The sequence below is a fragment of the Barbus barbus genome, assembly GCF_936440315.1.
Source record: "Barbus barbus genome assembly, chromosome: 33".
Lineage (NCBI taxonomy): Eukaryota > Metazoa > Chordata > Actinopteri > Cypriniformes > Cyprinidae > Barbus > Barbus barbus.
In genome coordinates, this window is record NC_136761.1 from 28,724,594 (window position 1) to 28,739,700 (window position 15,107).

At 39.2% G+C, this 15,107-nt stretch overlaps 2 protein-coding genes across 4 annotated transcripts in view; both read left to right on the plus strand.

Moving 5' to 3' along the window:
- The first annotated feature begins 482 nt into the window (after positions 1-482).
- Positions 483-9,587, plus strand: LOC306853065 (aurora kinase B). Of its 2 annotated transcripts, none has more exons than XM_079390237.1 (9): positions 483-558; positions 838-876; positions 988-1,045; positions 1,317-1,350; positions 1,927-2,115; positions 5,473-5,611; positions 7,096-7,244; positions 8,291-8,465; positions 9,082-9,587. In XM_079390237.1, the coding sequence occupies exons 1-9, from the start codon at positions 553-555 to the stop codon at positions 9,250-9,252; spliced, it is 960 nt and encodes a 319-aa protein (XP_079246363.1). In that variant the 5' UTR covers positions 483-552; the 3' UTR covers positions 9,253-9,587. The 2 variants fall into 2 exon arrangements, with proteins under 2 accessions (XP_079246363.1, XP_079246364.1); XM_079390238.1 differs by lacking the exon at positions 483-558 and adding an exon at positions 590-725 and having other exon boundaries at positions 9,082-9,523.
- Positions 9,588-13,007: 3,420 nt separating this feature from the next.
- LOC306853050 (uncharacterized protein) overlaps positions 13,008-15,107 on the plus strand; it is a 22,835-nt gene continuing 20,735 nt past the window's right edge. For both annotated transcript variants that reach the window (XM_079390217.1, XM_079390218.1), the window contains exons 1-2: positions 13,008-13,208; positions 13,929-14,053. In XM_079390217.1, the coding sequence (XP_079246343.1) occupies positions 13,092-13,208; positions 13,929-14,053 (242 nt within the window). In that variant the 5' untranslated portion in view covers positions 13,008-13,091. The remainder of the gene's footprint in view (positions 13,209-13,928; positions 14,054-15,107) is intronic.

Sequence of the window (15,107 nt, forward strand, 5' to 3'; positions counted from 1 at the left end):
AGATTACAAAGTAGTTATGACATGTCATCATTTTATGTAATAATTATGACTTCATAATTTTGACCTTATAACTATGAATTTTTATTTTTGTCATAATTTCATGAAATGACTTTAATCTCATAATTGTGAGTTGTTACCTCGTGCTTTCTACTTTGAGGTCATACTCATGACTTTTTGTCATAATTTCAATTTTTATGTCAGAATTCCAATTTAAATAAAACATATTTTGTTCTCTTATACAATAATGGCAATTATGCATAATTATATGTAGAGTACGTGTTTAAATTTATTGTAAATATGTTATATTTTAATTGATTAAATCATATGATTAGAAAATATGAAGAATTAATTAGCAAAAGCATATCCGGTTTTTAAAATACTTGTGGGCGGGGCCAGAATGATTGTCACATCCCTGGCCCAATGAGCGTTCGTGTCAATGGGCCAATCAGCGGGGAGTTTTGAGCGTCTCGGCCAATAGAAATGCAGCTGGTGTTCAGTTTAAATCCAGGCGGTTGAAAGAGCAGAAACAGACGTGAGCGCTCGTTGGTCATCATGCAGGTATAATAAACAATTATTAATCATCTCATTTAAACATAAGCGGGTATATATGTGTGTTAAAAGGTGTCAGTATTGCGCGGTGACTAATCTAAATCAAATTAAAGTCTTTCCTGTCATCGTCTAGCTACGAGACCGAGTGCTAAATCCACTCAGACGTTAGCTATAATGTATTAGAGATGTTTTAATATTTGTTTTGGTTATCTGTTGTGTGTTTTATTGATGCAAGTGCTTTATTCATCAGTGTGTGTTGAGTTTGAGACGTGTTTGTGTTTTTATCAGAATAAAGAGAACAGGGAACCCAGAGCTCTGCAAACACAGGTAACGTGAAGCTAACGCTAGCGTCTCATTTCTCTCTCGTTCACTACCGAGTGCGCTTCACAGGGATCATCTGTGTCTCTGCTGATCGCTGTGTGTGTGTTTGTGCTGTAGGTTGCTGCTGTTGTTCCTCTCAGAGTCGGTATGAATCCAGACACACACGCTGTTACAGGTACCAGCTCTAGAACCACAAGCAAACACTCTTTATAAACGAGTTGTTTAGTCATATATGCTGTTGATGGTTGAAAGAGCGTTGCAGAATGGTTGTGAATGTGTTCTGAAGTCCATGTGATCCTCCTTCAGTGGTGTTTTGTTGTCTGGCCAGTGAACTCTGAGTGATCTCGGTTATAGATGTGATCTCACTGCTAATAGACACATGCTATGACTCATTTATTGCATGTTTTTCTGAGATTTGATTGATTCAGTCTCTGGTCTTCTTTCAGGTCCTGGGAGAGTTCCCGTGAAGTCAAACACAAAGTGAGTCTGTTGTAAATCTAATTTCTTTTCATCATGGTTTTTATTCCTGCTGAAGATCGTGTGAATCCAGAATTGTGAGTGGTTTCATCCTCAGGATTAATGTCTTGTTTTCCAGTACAAATATCTCAAAGTTTAATAATAAAATAAATTAGTTAAATCAAGACATATTGACTTGAGGTGCACAATAACATCAGAGAAATTCCTCAATTAAGTCAGATGATCCTAAAATAGTTGCCAATGTGGTTAGAACTAAAGCGATTTAGTTTTATTTAATCAAAATAAAACTAATCTTATCTGCAGAAATTGATTAAAATTAAAGTTTGCGCTTAAAACAAGCGCACGTATCTGTTGTTGTGGTCAGAAAAACCTGATTTATTGACCGGTTTTGCTGTTAAGCACCAACTCAACTCATTTTGGTGGGCTTTTTCTTCTTTCTGGAAACGAGACTTAATGTTATAGTTCATCTCCAGTGATTGATCTTGATTTAAGGATGTTTAGATGTTTGTGCTGGAAAACAAGACCGAAGCCCTGAGGAAGAACATCAGTGTTTATTCCCTGCTGTTCTCTTAACTCCAGGAAGTTCTCCATCAAGGACTTCGACATCGGCCGCCCGCTGGGGAAGGGCAAGTTTGGTAACGTGTATCTGGCGCGCGAGCGGAAGCTGAAGGTGATCGTGGCTCTGAAGGTGCTGTTCAAGTCTCAGATGGAGAAGGAAGGTGTGGAGCATCAGCTGAGGAGAGAGATCGAGATCCAGTCTCACCTCAGGTGCGTTCCAGCTGCTTCTCCTTCCTTCAGACGCTCTTCAGGATCCTGCAGGAACTAAAACCGTCTCTTTCCAGTAGGCCTGCAACAAACCATTAGTTTGAGAGTCGAGTAGGAATGCACCGAAATAAATTCTTGGCCAAAACCGAACAAAAATGAAACACTGGGCCGAATGCCAAATGCAGCTTTTTTTCACCGTTGCATAAACTAAATAGACAAAACAGTAAAAAGCACATTTTGGCTTTCTTTTTAAAGAGAAAATCAAATACAAAACAATTAAAAAAAAAAAAAAAAAACATTCTAGCAGATATTATACCAACAAAGCACAATTTAACAATCAAGTTGGTAAACAATTTTCTTTTTTTTTTTCTTTTTTTTTTTGCCGTTTTTGGTGTCTCTAGTTCAACTTTGGGCTGGGTGATATGAGCAAATTCATATCGGTATTTTTATTTTTTTTTGGCTGATTTGCGGTATACAGTGTATATCTCGGTATTTTGTATGTGGATTAAACCAAGTGACTGTAGGCATATAATGTTTAAAAAAAAAAAAAAAGGGTTAATCGCATTACATTCTAACATTGCAATCTAAAAACAAACAATGCTTTTAAAGCAGGAGTTAAATTTACTAAAGTAAAAATGAAATTAATAGAAGCACAGAGTAATTGAGTAAAAAGGCTGTTTTGATTACCCCATTACACTTTACAGTTAGTGCTACCATACACGTACACTTGTAGCTTTAAAATTCTAAGTGTCACATTTATTTCCAACTACAAATATTTCAGCAAAATGTATATTTTAGTCAGTTATTGCGCTACTATTTCATTGAGCTCCGTCTGTTTGGTGCGTGGCGCTCGTTCAATGAAGACTGAAGTTTAGCGGAGAATCGCAAAGCAAAAGCTCATGCTCTTCTGATAGCAAATGTGAAGTATTTCCATGGCTTTCGAACATTTACAGATGGAGGATATACAGTGCCCTTTTACAAATATGATTAAAAGATGAATGAGATACAACTACAGATTGTCACATTTTATTATTGGTATTTATTATTAGGATTATTATATAGATGTTTTACCAGCTAAGAAGTTCAGCACTTTGAGTTCATCCCTCTATCTGATGAGAGCATAAGTATTGGAGCAGTTGCCTCTCAGGTCTTTCTAAGTGATCAGCTGTGTCCTGTTGCATTAATTCTTCAGATATTAAAAGCAGGGAATGTGTCGTATCAGTTATATCCATTACTTCTGTATTCTGCATCTTGCATTCGATGATGACACACATAAACCAGGATGAAGATGAGGGAGCTGACTGACTGAGTTAGAGCTCTAGCAAAAACAAAGGGCATGGAGAAATCAAGAGTTTGGAAACCACCAGCAACCAACAACTGCCTGATCGGCTGAGAAAACAACAGTAGTTGATGACAGACAAATCATAAAAGCTGTGAAAATGAATCCTAAAAGACGTGTCTGTAAAATCTCCAACAACTTCCAGAAAGCTGGGGTGATGCTCTGACAATCTACTGTCCTCAGGAGACTTTGACACAGAATTACAGATGCTACACAGCAAGATGCAAACCTCTGACCAGCACCAAACATAGAAAGACAAGATTAGAGTTTGCAGAAAAGCACAAAGGTGAGCCAGAAGAGTTTTGGAACTGTGTTTATGGACCGATGAGACAAAGATGAACCTTTATCTAAGTGATGGGAAAGCACTAATGTGGAGAAAGAAAGGGAACTGCAATGATCCCAAGCATACAGCCTCATCTGTAAAGCATGGTGGAGGTGGTGTCATGGCATGGGCATGCATGGCTGTCTCTGGAACAGGCCCTCTCAACTTTACTGATGACTTAATGTATGATGACAGCAGCAGAATGAATTTGGAAGGGTACAAAACCATCTTGCCTACCAATATTCAAGAAAATGCCACCGGATTCATTGGGAAGTGCTTCATATTGCATCAGGACAATGACCCAAAACACCCTGCCAGTTCAGTCAAGGAATTTATAAGAGCAAAGAAATGGAAAGTGTTATATTGCCCAAGTCAATCTCCAGATTTAAATCTGATTGAACATGAATTTCAGCAGCTGAAGAGGAGAGGAAAGGCAGAAACTCCCCAAAACAAGCAACAATTGGGATTGTCTGCATTAAAGGCTGGGAAAAGTATTTCAGAGGATGAGAGCAAGAGTCTGGTGATGTCTATGGGTCACAGACTCACTGCTGTGATTGTGTGCAAGGGATCTGCAACTAAATAATAGCTTTTAATCTTTTATATCTGCCTTATGTTCAACTGTCCCAATACTTATGCTCACATCAGATAGAGGGATGAACTCTAAAAGTGCTGTTCTTTTTATTTGCTAAAACATGTATGTGTTGAAACGGCTAATAATAAAATGTGGCATTCTGTAGTTTTGTCTCATATTCATCTTTTAATCATATTTACAAATGTCTTGACTCCACAGTCAACAGAGCAATTTTGTCTTTACTGTTTCAATACTTATGGAGGGGACTGTACATGTGAAATGTAAGTTAAGCATTAAGGAAAACGGCACATCTCAAACACATTAAACAGCGCGTCTTAAACAGAGCATCTGACGGCGAGCCGCTTTAAACTCAAACTATAGGCTACTACATCTTACCGGTGGTTTTTTTTTTTTTTTTTTTTAAAGCCCTTCATATAAAGCTTGTCACATGTTTGGAAAATTGTATTAAGCACTTTCTCCACAGCAGTTCAGTTCATGTCCTCCCTAGATATCTTTTCAGATGTGCTCCTATCAAACTACTGCAGGCTATATCGATATTAATGGTTTGCTTCATACCGTATCACTTATAAAAAAATATATCGTACAAACTCAATATACCGACCAGCCCTAGTTTATCTAGAGGGTTAATAAAGTTGCTTGAGTGATGTTGTAGTTACATTTTCAAATTGACTATAGTTAAAAATCGAGAATCAGTCAAACATTCTGAAAAAACAAATGTCAAGTTACAAGGCCCCCCCCCCAGTATTAGTATTGTTTTCCAGTACAAATATCTAAACATACTTAAATCAAGACCCATTTACTGGAGAATCAGAATGAGTGCAGATTAGAGAAATTGATCAAATTAAGTTTGCACATGTCCTTGTACTCAGTTTAATTTATTTAATTTTAATTTTTCTGAAAACAAGACTTAATGTCATTGTGCGTCTCCAGTAAATGTATCTTGATTTAAAGAATGTTTAGATATTTGTACTGGAAAACAAGACCAAAATCATGAAGTGGTTATTTAAGTTGACAAGTTACAAATCGTGAGTCAAATGTTCTGAAAAAATAGATTTTATAAAACAAAAATTGATAATGTTGACTAATCGTTTCAACCCTACTTTCCAGGCATCCCAACATCCTGCGCTTCTACAACTACTTCCAGGACAACGCGCGTGTGTTTCTGGTGCTGGAGTACGCTCCACGGGGAGAGATGTACAAAGAGCTGCAGCGCTGCGGACGCTTCGACGATCAGCGCTCTGCCACCGTGAGTCTCACTACAGCTGCACCATTCATCCTTAAGAGATCGCCATCTCCGTTCAGACACCCACGACATCTCATTTCTAACAGTGTTTCCACTGGCACGGAGCGAGCGTTTTCAATTCATTCCTATGGAAGCTGAGCACAAATGCTTGTGCGGTGCATTATGGGATTGAGAGCGTCAAAAAGGTTGAGCACTCCTCGACTCTATGCAAAGATCGAGTGAAAACCGATTACCGTTAAAAGAAGAAACTCAAACAGGGTGTAGACATTGTTTTCAGAGGTGTGTTCTGCCCTAAAGCAGTGGCTTTATTATATGCTGATTTGATGTTGAAGAGGAAACACACTGTAAGTGACGATGATTAGACCGTGTCTAAACCTTTGAAAAAGTCATACCGGATCATTCAAATCTGCGTTGAGCAGATGCTGTTTAAGCAGGAAACGGCCTTTTCAACTACACTGTATTATTTCAATCTTACAGTCATTCATATTATCACAGAAATACTGGAATGAAAGTTTATAGTTCAGTTATAAACATTGACTGTGTTTATATGCGCACGAATAATGCAACTATTTGGAGCCCGAGTCTGCGCAGCGGAGCTTCTTCGTCTGGAGCCCGAGTCTGCGCAGCGGAGCTTCTTCGTCTGGAGCCCGAGTCTGCGCAGTAGTGTCGTGAGGTGAAGCCGCGGAATCAAACTCCTGCTGACCCAATCAACCATAACATGTCCAGTTTTTATAGCATCAAATTACTAGCTAAAATCAAACTTGGCACAAAAACGAACAATTGAACATGTATATCAGCGTGATGACTACCTTTTTTAAATGACCAAAACCATATTTTGGAAAATTTTGTTGGAAGAGTAATTTATTTTTTATTTTGACTGAAGTCCCATTCGTTTACGTGAAGAGGGTGGGGTTTATGACCTGTACTGCAGCCAGCCACCAGGGGGCGATCAAAGAGCCCGCACGAGTTAGGCACTCCCGGTTAATATAATTATGCTAGCCGCGATTATGAGCTTAATTGCATTGAGGATGAAGTATTGTTTACATGAGGTAATCGCGATATTGCCAAAATCTCATTATTGCATTAAGAGGGTGCATGTAACTGCACTCAACGCTTGTTGATTACGTTGTTTCTCCACTAGATGGCAACAAGTGACTGCTTAAAGTATTTAAGTCTTTCATTCAAGAGCTTTGTTCACACATGCGGATTCATCCAGTAATGACTCAAGGGAGGTATTTATGAGTCATTGACTCATTTATTCAAACCACTTTTTCATTTTAATATGAAGAATTTGTGTATTCGGTTATATATGAAAGTGTTTAATTTTAATGCATTCAAATTAAACCCTTTTAAATAGACTGCTGCAACTAATTCTTTGTCACACTTTGTTTAGTTGAGAATCGTGAACTCTACTTGAGACCAAATTGTGACTCAGTTTATCCAGAATCACAGGAACACACTCATGACGTCTGCTCTTGTGTTTGTAGTACATGGAGGAGCTGGCGGACGCGCTTCTGTACTGCCACGAGAAGAAGGTGATCCACAGAGACATTAAACCTGAGAACCTTCTGCTGGGATACCGAGGAGAACTCAAGATCGCTGACTTCGGCTGGTCTGTCCATGCGCCCTCTCTCAGGTAACACACCCATAATGCACCAGGACCCCTCCGTTCTGTTCTTCATCAGAGTCTGTCGGGTCTCCAGTACACACTTCTGAACACTCCTAAATCAGGACTAGACACGAGCATGCATGGTGTTTGATCGCAGGCACTTCAAGATGAATAATTCTAGTTTCCATCAATGGGTTACAGCGTCTGTTTGAAACCAGGGTTATAGTTAAACAACTAAAGAAAACTCTTGAAATGTAAACAAATAAAATGCAAGTTTAATTTCAGCTAGATTTCTTAATTTCTCCCTTTAACTTAACTTGATGTACTACAATAAATAAGTTTATTATAAAAAAAAACTATTTAGGCGTTCAAAAAATAACAAATGACATGCAACAAAACTACACACTTTAACTAAAATAAAACAAAATATGTAACATTTTATTGTGATAGTCCACTTTAGACATTCTACTAACAGTAAGTAACTTCGTAACTACATGTCAACTAGCAGTCATTAGAGTATTAGTAGACTGTCTGCTTAATATCTTCTAACACTTTATTTTGATGGATCCACAAGTATGTCAACTTATTCTACTAACCCTAAACCTACCCTACTGAGAGTTAGTAGACATGTAGTTACTTATAGATAGTAGAATGTGTAAAGTGGACTATCAAAATAAAGTGTAACCAAAATATATATTATGGGAAAATAACACTGAAACATTTGTCTACTTTATTCAGCTTTGTGTTTTATTGTATTCATTTATTTTTGAAAAGGTATTAAACTTAAGAGGACAATGCTTGTTTTTGTAATGTAATTCAATACTGTATACCAAACTTCAGCAATTATCATAAATGTTATACTACCGTTCCAAATTAAGATGCTTCACTTGAGATGCAAAATCACTTTTTTTTTTTTTTTTTTTTTTTTTTTTTTTTTTTTTTTTCTTCCCCTCTCTCGTTTTAAGCATGAGCTCGCTTAATTTTGATACTTTTCCCGAAAACATGACTCTATATCTTCAGTCACTTTGAGTAAAGCAAATAGATCTTGATTTAAGTGTGTGTGTGTGTGTCAGACGGCGGACCATGTGCGGGACTCTGGACTATCTTCCTCCGGAGATGATCGAGGGTCACACTCACGATGAGAAGGTGGATCTGTGGTGCATCGGTGTGCTGTGTTACGAGTGTCTGGTGGGAAACCCTCCGTTCGAGACGGCCAGCCACACAGAGACATACAAGCGCATCACTAAGGTCTGTCTGCTTTCACTCACAATACTTCCGATTTAATCGGATTTAAAAATATATATATATATATTTTGACACAACACGCACTATTCCACTTCTGTCCAATGACCTTCAAACAAACGTGTCAGCTGAATGCTATGAAAACACTGCTAAACTATTTATTACACCACCTGTCATAATAAAGAAAAAACACAAATATTTCGGAAATCTGTCAATTGTTTAAATCTAAAAATGTTAGTCATTTATTGGACAAATAACAAACTGAAACAACCAAATAATATTAACTATTAACTGCCAAATAATATTAATTACTAGACACCTTAAAGATAATGTGGACCAAAACTCTGTCATATCTTTAATATACTTTACTAGCCTTTATTTTAGATAAATGATTTTCAGGAAATGCACTAAAACACCAGTCCGTAAGGTTTTTAGAACTTTATAACACTTTTTTACGGTCACTGTTGTGAGCGGTGGGATTAAACGGGTTGAGAATGCTCTTTTCAGGAATTCAAGTTAAGGAAAATATGAAGAAACAGAACGTTCTGAACTGTTTGAGACTGCAGAATGTTCCTAACGCTGAAGTTAGCTCGAGCGAGTCATGTTGTGTGTTTGTCTGCAGGTGGATCTTCAGTTTCCGAAGCTGGTTTCTGACGGCGCTCGTGATCTGATCTCTAAGCTGCTGCGTCACAGTCCAGCCATGCGTCTGCCGCTCCGCAGCGTGATGGAGCACCCCTGGGTCAAAGCCAACTCACGCCGGGTCCTGCCGCCCGTCTGCAACACGCACCACTGATGCACTCTGCTCAAGGACCTGTTTGAGACACGCAGGGCTGCTGATCTGAGCTGAATGTTGCACTGTGTCTCAAACATCGGCTCGAGGGCCTGATTCTCCCCGTGTGTGTGGGCAACTTTAATTGGTTATAAACTCACTTAATTGTGACCATTAATGAGGCCAGATGTAGACGTCTAAAATGTTGTTTGTTTTTCACTGTCTTGTGTAGCTGTTCTGTTCATGTTTTATAATCTTATACTGAACCTATTAAATATAAACAGATGTTTTAAGTATGTTTGTTGTAGTTTTTGATTTGCGCAGTGATTGTTAAACTCCTGATGCATTCAGGCTAAATGTAGCTTTCTGTATCAATTTCTCTTGCAAACACAGCTACAGCATTGGTTGCTTTAACTTCCATATTGTTCAGAGTGTAGTGAATAGTTGGCTGCTACTGGAATACTGCTTAGAACTACTGGTCAAATAACTTGAGGGGTAGTTCACACAAAAAATATAAACATGGTCATTTATTCTCTTTCTTGTTGTCCCAGACCGGTCAAGCACAAGATATTATGATGGTAGCCATTCTATGGCAGTCAATCAGAATGATTTAAGAGTTAGTAAACTACATAATTTATTTTCTGGTGAACTGTAACTTGTGTATACTTTTGTTCTTATTGGCAATGCTTGGTTATTAGAAATGGCTAGAAGCAGTTTTTACCGGTAACCGGTGTTAGGCTTGTTACTCAATGTAACGTAACTATTCATTACAAGTTACTCCTTTCAAAAGTAATATTACTTTCTGGCAGTAATTAGATGCACTACTAGTTACATTACTTTTCCTTCACACCCCACAGAAGTTGTAATTGCATATCTTACCCCCAAAAAATCTTCTGAAATGTTACTAACAATATATTTCTGCCTCATTTCACCAAAAAACACATTAGATCTCAGTCAGAAGTTACCAACACTCAGCGGTGACTGATAGAAGAAGTGTTGTATTCTCATTGTGTAGCTTAGCTATCATTTCTGTTACACATATATGATTATATTAATGTATTTTATCAAAAGAAGTCATGTTTTGTTTTCTAAAAGATGTTTAATTCTAGTAATAGTTTATATCGGGATCAGAGTGATGTGGATGAGAAGCGTATAACATTTCCAGCCAATCAAAAAGCGCGATTCTTAACATTCGTGACATTTGACCAATCAGAGTACAGGGGGATGTCGACGGCACGTTTCCGCGCATCACCGCTAGGTGGAGAGGTCAGCGCTTCTAGTCAGCTGTCAATCAAACTGCCGAAGGTGTACGAGAGAATGACATAATCCTCAGGGGGCGTGTCAGAGGTCAAACAAGCTCTACTGAAGTTCATGACCAGCGAGCGTCAGATCAGCATCATTTCACGGAGGACATCACTTTTTTTTTATCAAATACAGCGGTATTACGGATTACGACAGGTAAGAAATTATCATCTAATTGCATTTTTTATTTTTTTTTATTAGCGTGTGGTTTTTAATAATTCTTTCAAAAATGTTTCATCGAACTCGAGAAAAAATGTCTGGCAAACAAAAATGTGTCTGAATGGATTTGGCTCAGATGAGGGTAACAGGCCGATCCTCCACAGAAGAAGTGCTGGCAGATTTATCAAAGGCTGAGAGAGTTACCTTTGCATGACTCAGAAATAAAAAAGACTGTTTGTTGACTTGCATAATCGAACATTATTAGTATCTTTGTTTAATGTATTTGCATAACAGAAGAACACACAAGGCTCCAGTACAAACATGTACCTGATCCCTGATTAGAGCAATGCAATGTGATGGATACACCGCTGTAAACCAGGGCTCATAGTTGTTTATAGACATTTATGTAGATAATGTTGCAGGTATTTTGAGATTTATGTTAATGAAAAGCTACAGGAAAGGTGTTTGTGTTGGGAGCTTCAGAGATGAGAAGGTGGAGGAAGGGATGGTGTGAAGATGTGAAACTCTCTTGTTTGTCTCTCCTTTGAAGAGAGATGCCAGCTGTAACATTATATATCTAATAAATAGTGACTCAGGTCCTAGAAATGAGTGCAATGCTCTTTTAAGGGACTCACTTGTATGCATTACATTTGTTATAATGCTAACAGATTGAGAAATGACCGATGCAGTCTCGTGGCCAGACAACCTTGCTTGGAGGTGTGCTGAAATGCATCTGTGGTTTTCACACTCCAAAGGTAACATTACTGTAGCAAGTATTTTTTGTTAGTATTATTTACTGAAATGTTTTTCTTTCAGAATTGTTATATGTATTTTTCTGTTGTTGTCTTAAGCAGCCCACTGTCTCTATTGGACCAGCAGAAGGGTGGTGGAGCAAACTGCTGCTGCTGGAACAGCCAAGAAGGCCATGGAGCCAAATCAGCCTGGCACCCCGCCCTCTTCCTCTCTAACTGAGCTCTGCCTGGGTCGAAGGTCGCTGAGCTAGACTCATGTCCCTCATGGCATCTCTCTCTGTACTTCTCATGTGGTAAAGCTACATTTTCTCTTTTTCATTCTCTATCTCAGGTAACATTCCACATACACACTGGCTATTATTAATTGTACACATTAATAATTATTCCATCATGCAAATACTTTGTAGCTATTTCAAGAGTAACCTAAGTCAGTGCTGCTAATAAATCATTCTGCTTATGGACTACATTTCTGTTCTGAAACAAGTGTTTCTGAAGCATGCATTTACTTTAAATAGTAATAAATGCTATTATAACAGATTGTCTTCTCACTGAAATGCCCATTTTTTGCTTCATTATTCTTTATAGCGCTTCAATGCGATTGGCTGTGCAGTTCAACATTGCTTGACATTTCTTGAAATATTGTGGGACTATCCTTCAGCAGCTGAGGCTCCAGTCTCTTCGGGGGCGTGGGTTCGAATCCCACCGCTGCCACATTGTTTTTATACCGTCTGATTAAAATAAACACTATCGCCGTTCACTAGTGATGAGCTGTTTTGAATCAGTGCTTGGATAACTCAGAGAATCATGTGCTGTTTATATCAATGACCACTGAGCTATCTCATATTACCTGATAAACCCGCCCTCATAATTAACTAAATGACACACATTATACAGATACTTCATATTTGATGCTATTAATTACATGCCTTGCAAATGAGGAACAATGGAAGCAATAAAACTAAGAGCAACGATATGCAAGTGTTATAACAAGCCTCAGAACACGGAGCAAGGTTTTTTATTTATTTATTATATAATAATAATTGTATTTATTTATTATATAATAAATAAAAAGAAAACAGATAGAATAGAAGAAGAATAGAGTAAGATTAGACAAGCTAGTGTTAGTTTTGTTTTTAAAGAATACTAGCAGTTAGTAAATGAGTGCAAGTCTAAAAGCGTTTTTAAAGAATATAATTAGAATAGAGAGTGCTAGAGTTAGAGGGTCAAATAAAGATGGAAGAGATGTGTTTTTGATGATTAATAGCATGTAATGTATCAGAATGTGTTGGTAAAAGCTGTGTTGTTGTATTTGCAGAGTTTGTCCAGCAGGGGTCCCCAGCGCTTCTCAATCAAACTCGAGCATTCTTCACAATCAACCGATTCTTCGGTTCACTACAGAATACGTGTCGCTCGTTTTTGTCAAGTGTTACAATTATTATTATTATTATATATTGAGTGAGTTGTCATTAAATAAAGCATTAAAAACACACTTTTGTTTTTGTTGTTGCAGCGCGACCTTTAGATGGCGCTGGATTTCCGCGCGTTTCTTCTTCTTCTCCTGTTTCCTGTGCGCGGTGTAAACTTCCGGCTGGTTGTTTATTCTGTGCCGCGCCGCAGCAGTTCGGCTCGTTCCGGTGTTTCGGTTCCGCGATGGCGGCGCTTCACCCCGGGGATCCGCAGCTGGTGTCGGCGATCGTTAATCACCTGAAGACGGAGGGTCTGTTCGATCAGTTCCGCAGAGACTGTCTGGCGGACGTGGATACAAAGGCAAAACACACACATTTACCTCACAACAGCACCACAGTACCACGCTTTTACCATGATTTAACTCGGTGATGCTCTCTGGAGGAACCAGTACTGTGTGTCTCACTATAATAGCACAGAACTAATCATATACGCTATTAATATATGAGAATGTCTCGATTAACGGTCTTTTATAAGATAATTAACTCCGTTTAGCAGCTCAATAGCTTTTTAACAGCATTTTCATTAGTTTTGTGTCTGAAATCTGTCATTGATGCGACAAATAAACGAGTATCCTGTAATGGTGTTATGTTCTGTTATAACAGCAAATGTTGCTGCTTGTGATCTAAATAAATGAGATGTTTATAGCAGTGCAGCAGATACTGGTGTAAAATGATCTACAAAAGAAAAGCCTGTATGAACACAGTGTAATGAAGCCAGTGGATGTTTCTGATCTCATATGGATTTCGAGGATACAGACATAGGCTGTGTTCCTTTTCTATGTGCGTTTCTCAAATGAATTTAACACAAGTTCACATCTGAGGTACTGTTATCGGGTCCATTTGAAAAACAAATAAGCAGATTTATCTTAAAGTGCCCGAGGCCGCTAATACCGAACCCGGCCTGTGTTCGAGGCACTCGTAGAAGTTTTGGACTCGAACCTGCTCGGGTTCTTAGAAGTTCATATATCAGATGTGACACAGTAGCTATATAGGGTTAATTTAGTTGTTTTCTTTCTCTCAGCCGGCGTATTTGCACTTACGACAGCGAGTCGACAACTTTGTGTCCAACCATCTGTCAAACCACACATGGAGCCCACAGCTGAACAAGAACCAGCTGAGAAACAGCATCAGACAGCTGGTCCTGCAGTACGTCCATCCATCCGCCTGTTCATCCGTCCGTCATTATCTCTGTCTGTCCATCCGTCCGTCATTATCTCTGTCTGTCCATCCGTCCGTCATTATCTCTGTCTGTCCATCTATCTGTCATTATCTCTGTCCGTCTCTCTGTCTGTCCATCCGTCCGTCATTATCTCTGTCTGTCCGTCTTTATCTCTGTCCGTCTGTCCATCTGTCTGTCCGTCTGTCTGTCCATCCGTCCGTCTTTATCTCTGTCTGTCTGTCCATCCGTCCGTCTTTATCTCTGTCCGTCTGTCTGTCTGTCCATCCGTCCGTCTTTATCTCTGTCCGTCTGTCTGTCTGTCCATCCGTCCGTCTTTATCTCTGTCCGTCTGTCCATCCGTCCGTCTTTATCTCTGTCCGTCTGTCCATCCGTCCGTCTTTATCTCTGTCCGTCTGTCCATCCATCCGTCATTATCTCTGTCTGTCCATCTGTCCGTCATTATCTCTGTCTGTCCATCCGTCCGTCATTATCTCTGTCTGTCCATCCGTCCGTCATTATCTCTGTCTGTCCGTCTTTATCTCTGTCCGTCTGTCCATCTGTCTGTCTGTCTGTCCATCCGTCCGTCTTTATCTCTGTCCGTCTGTCTGTCCATCCGTCCGTCTTTATCTCTGTCCGTCTGTCTGTCTGTCCATCCGTCCGTCTTTATCTCTGTCCGTCTGTCCATCCGTCCGTCTTTATCTCTGTCTGTCTGTCCATCCGTCAGTCTTTATCTCTGTCTGTCTGTCCATCCGTCCGTCTTTATCTCTGTCCGTCTGTCTGTCTGTCCATCCGTCCGTCTTTATCTCTGTCTGTCTGTCCATCCGTCAGTCTTTATCTCTGTCTGTCTGTCCATCCGTCCGTCTTTATCTCTGTCCGTCTGTCCATCCGTCCGTCTTTATCTCTGTCTGTCTGTCCATCCGTCAGTCTTTATCTCTGTCTGTCTGTCCATCCGTCAGTCTTTATCTCTGTCCGTCTGTCCATCCGTCCGTCTTTATCTCTGTCTGTCTGTCCATCCGTCCGTCTTTATCTCTGTCCGTCTGT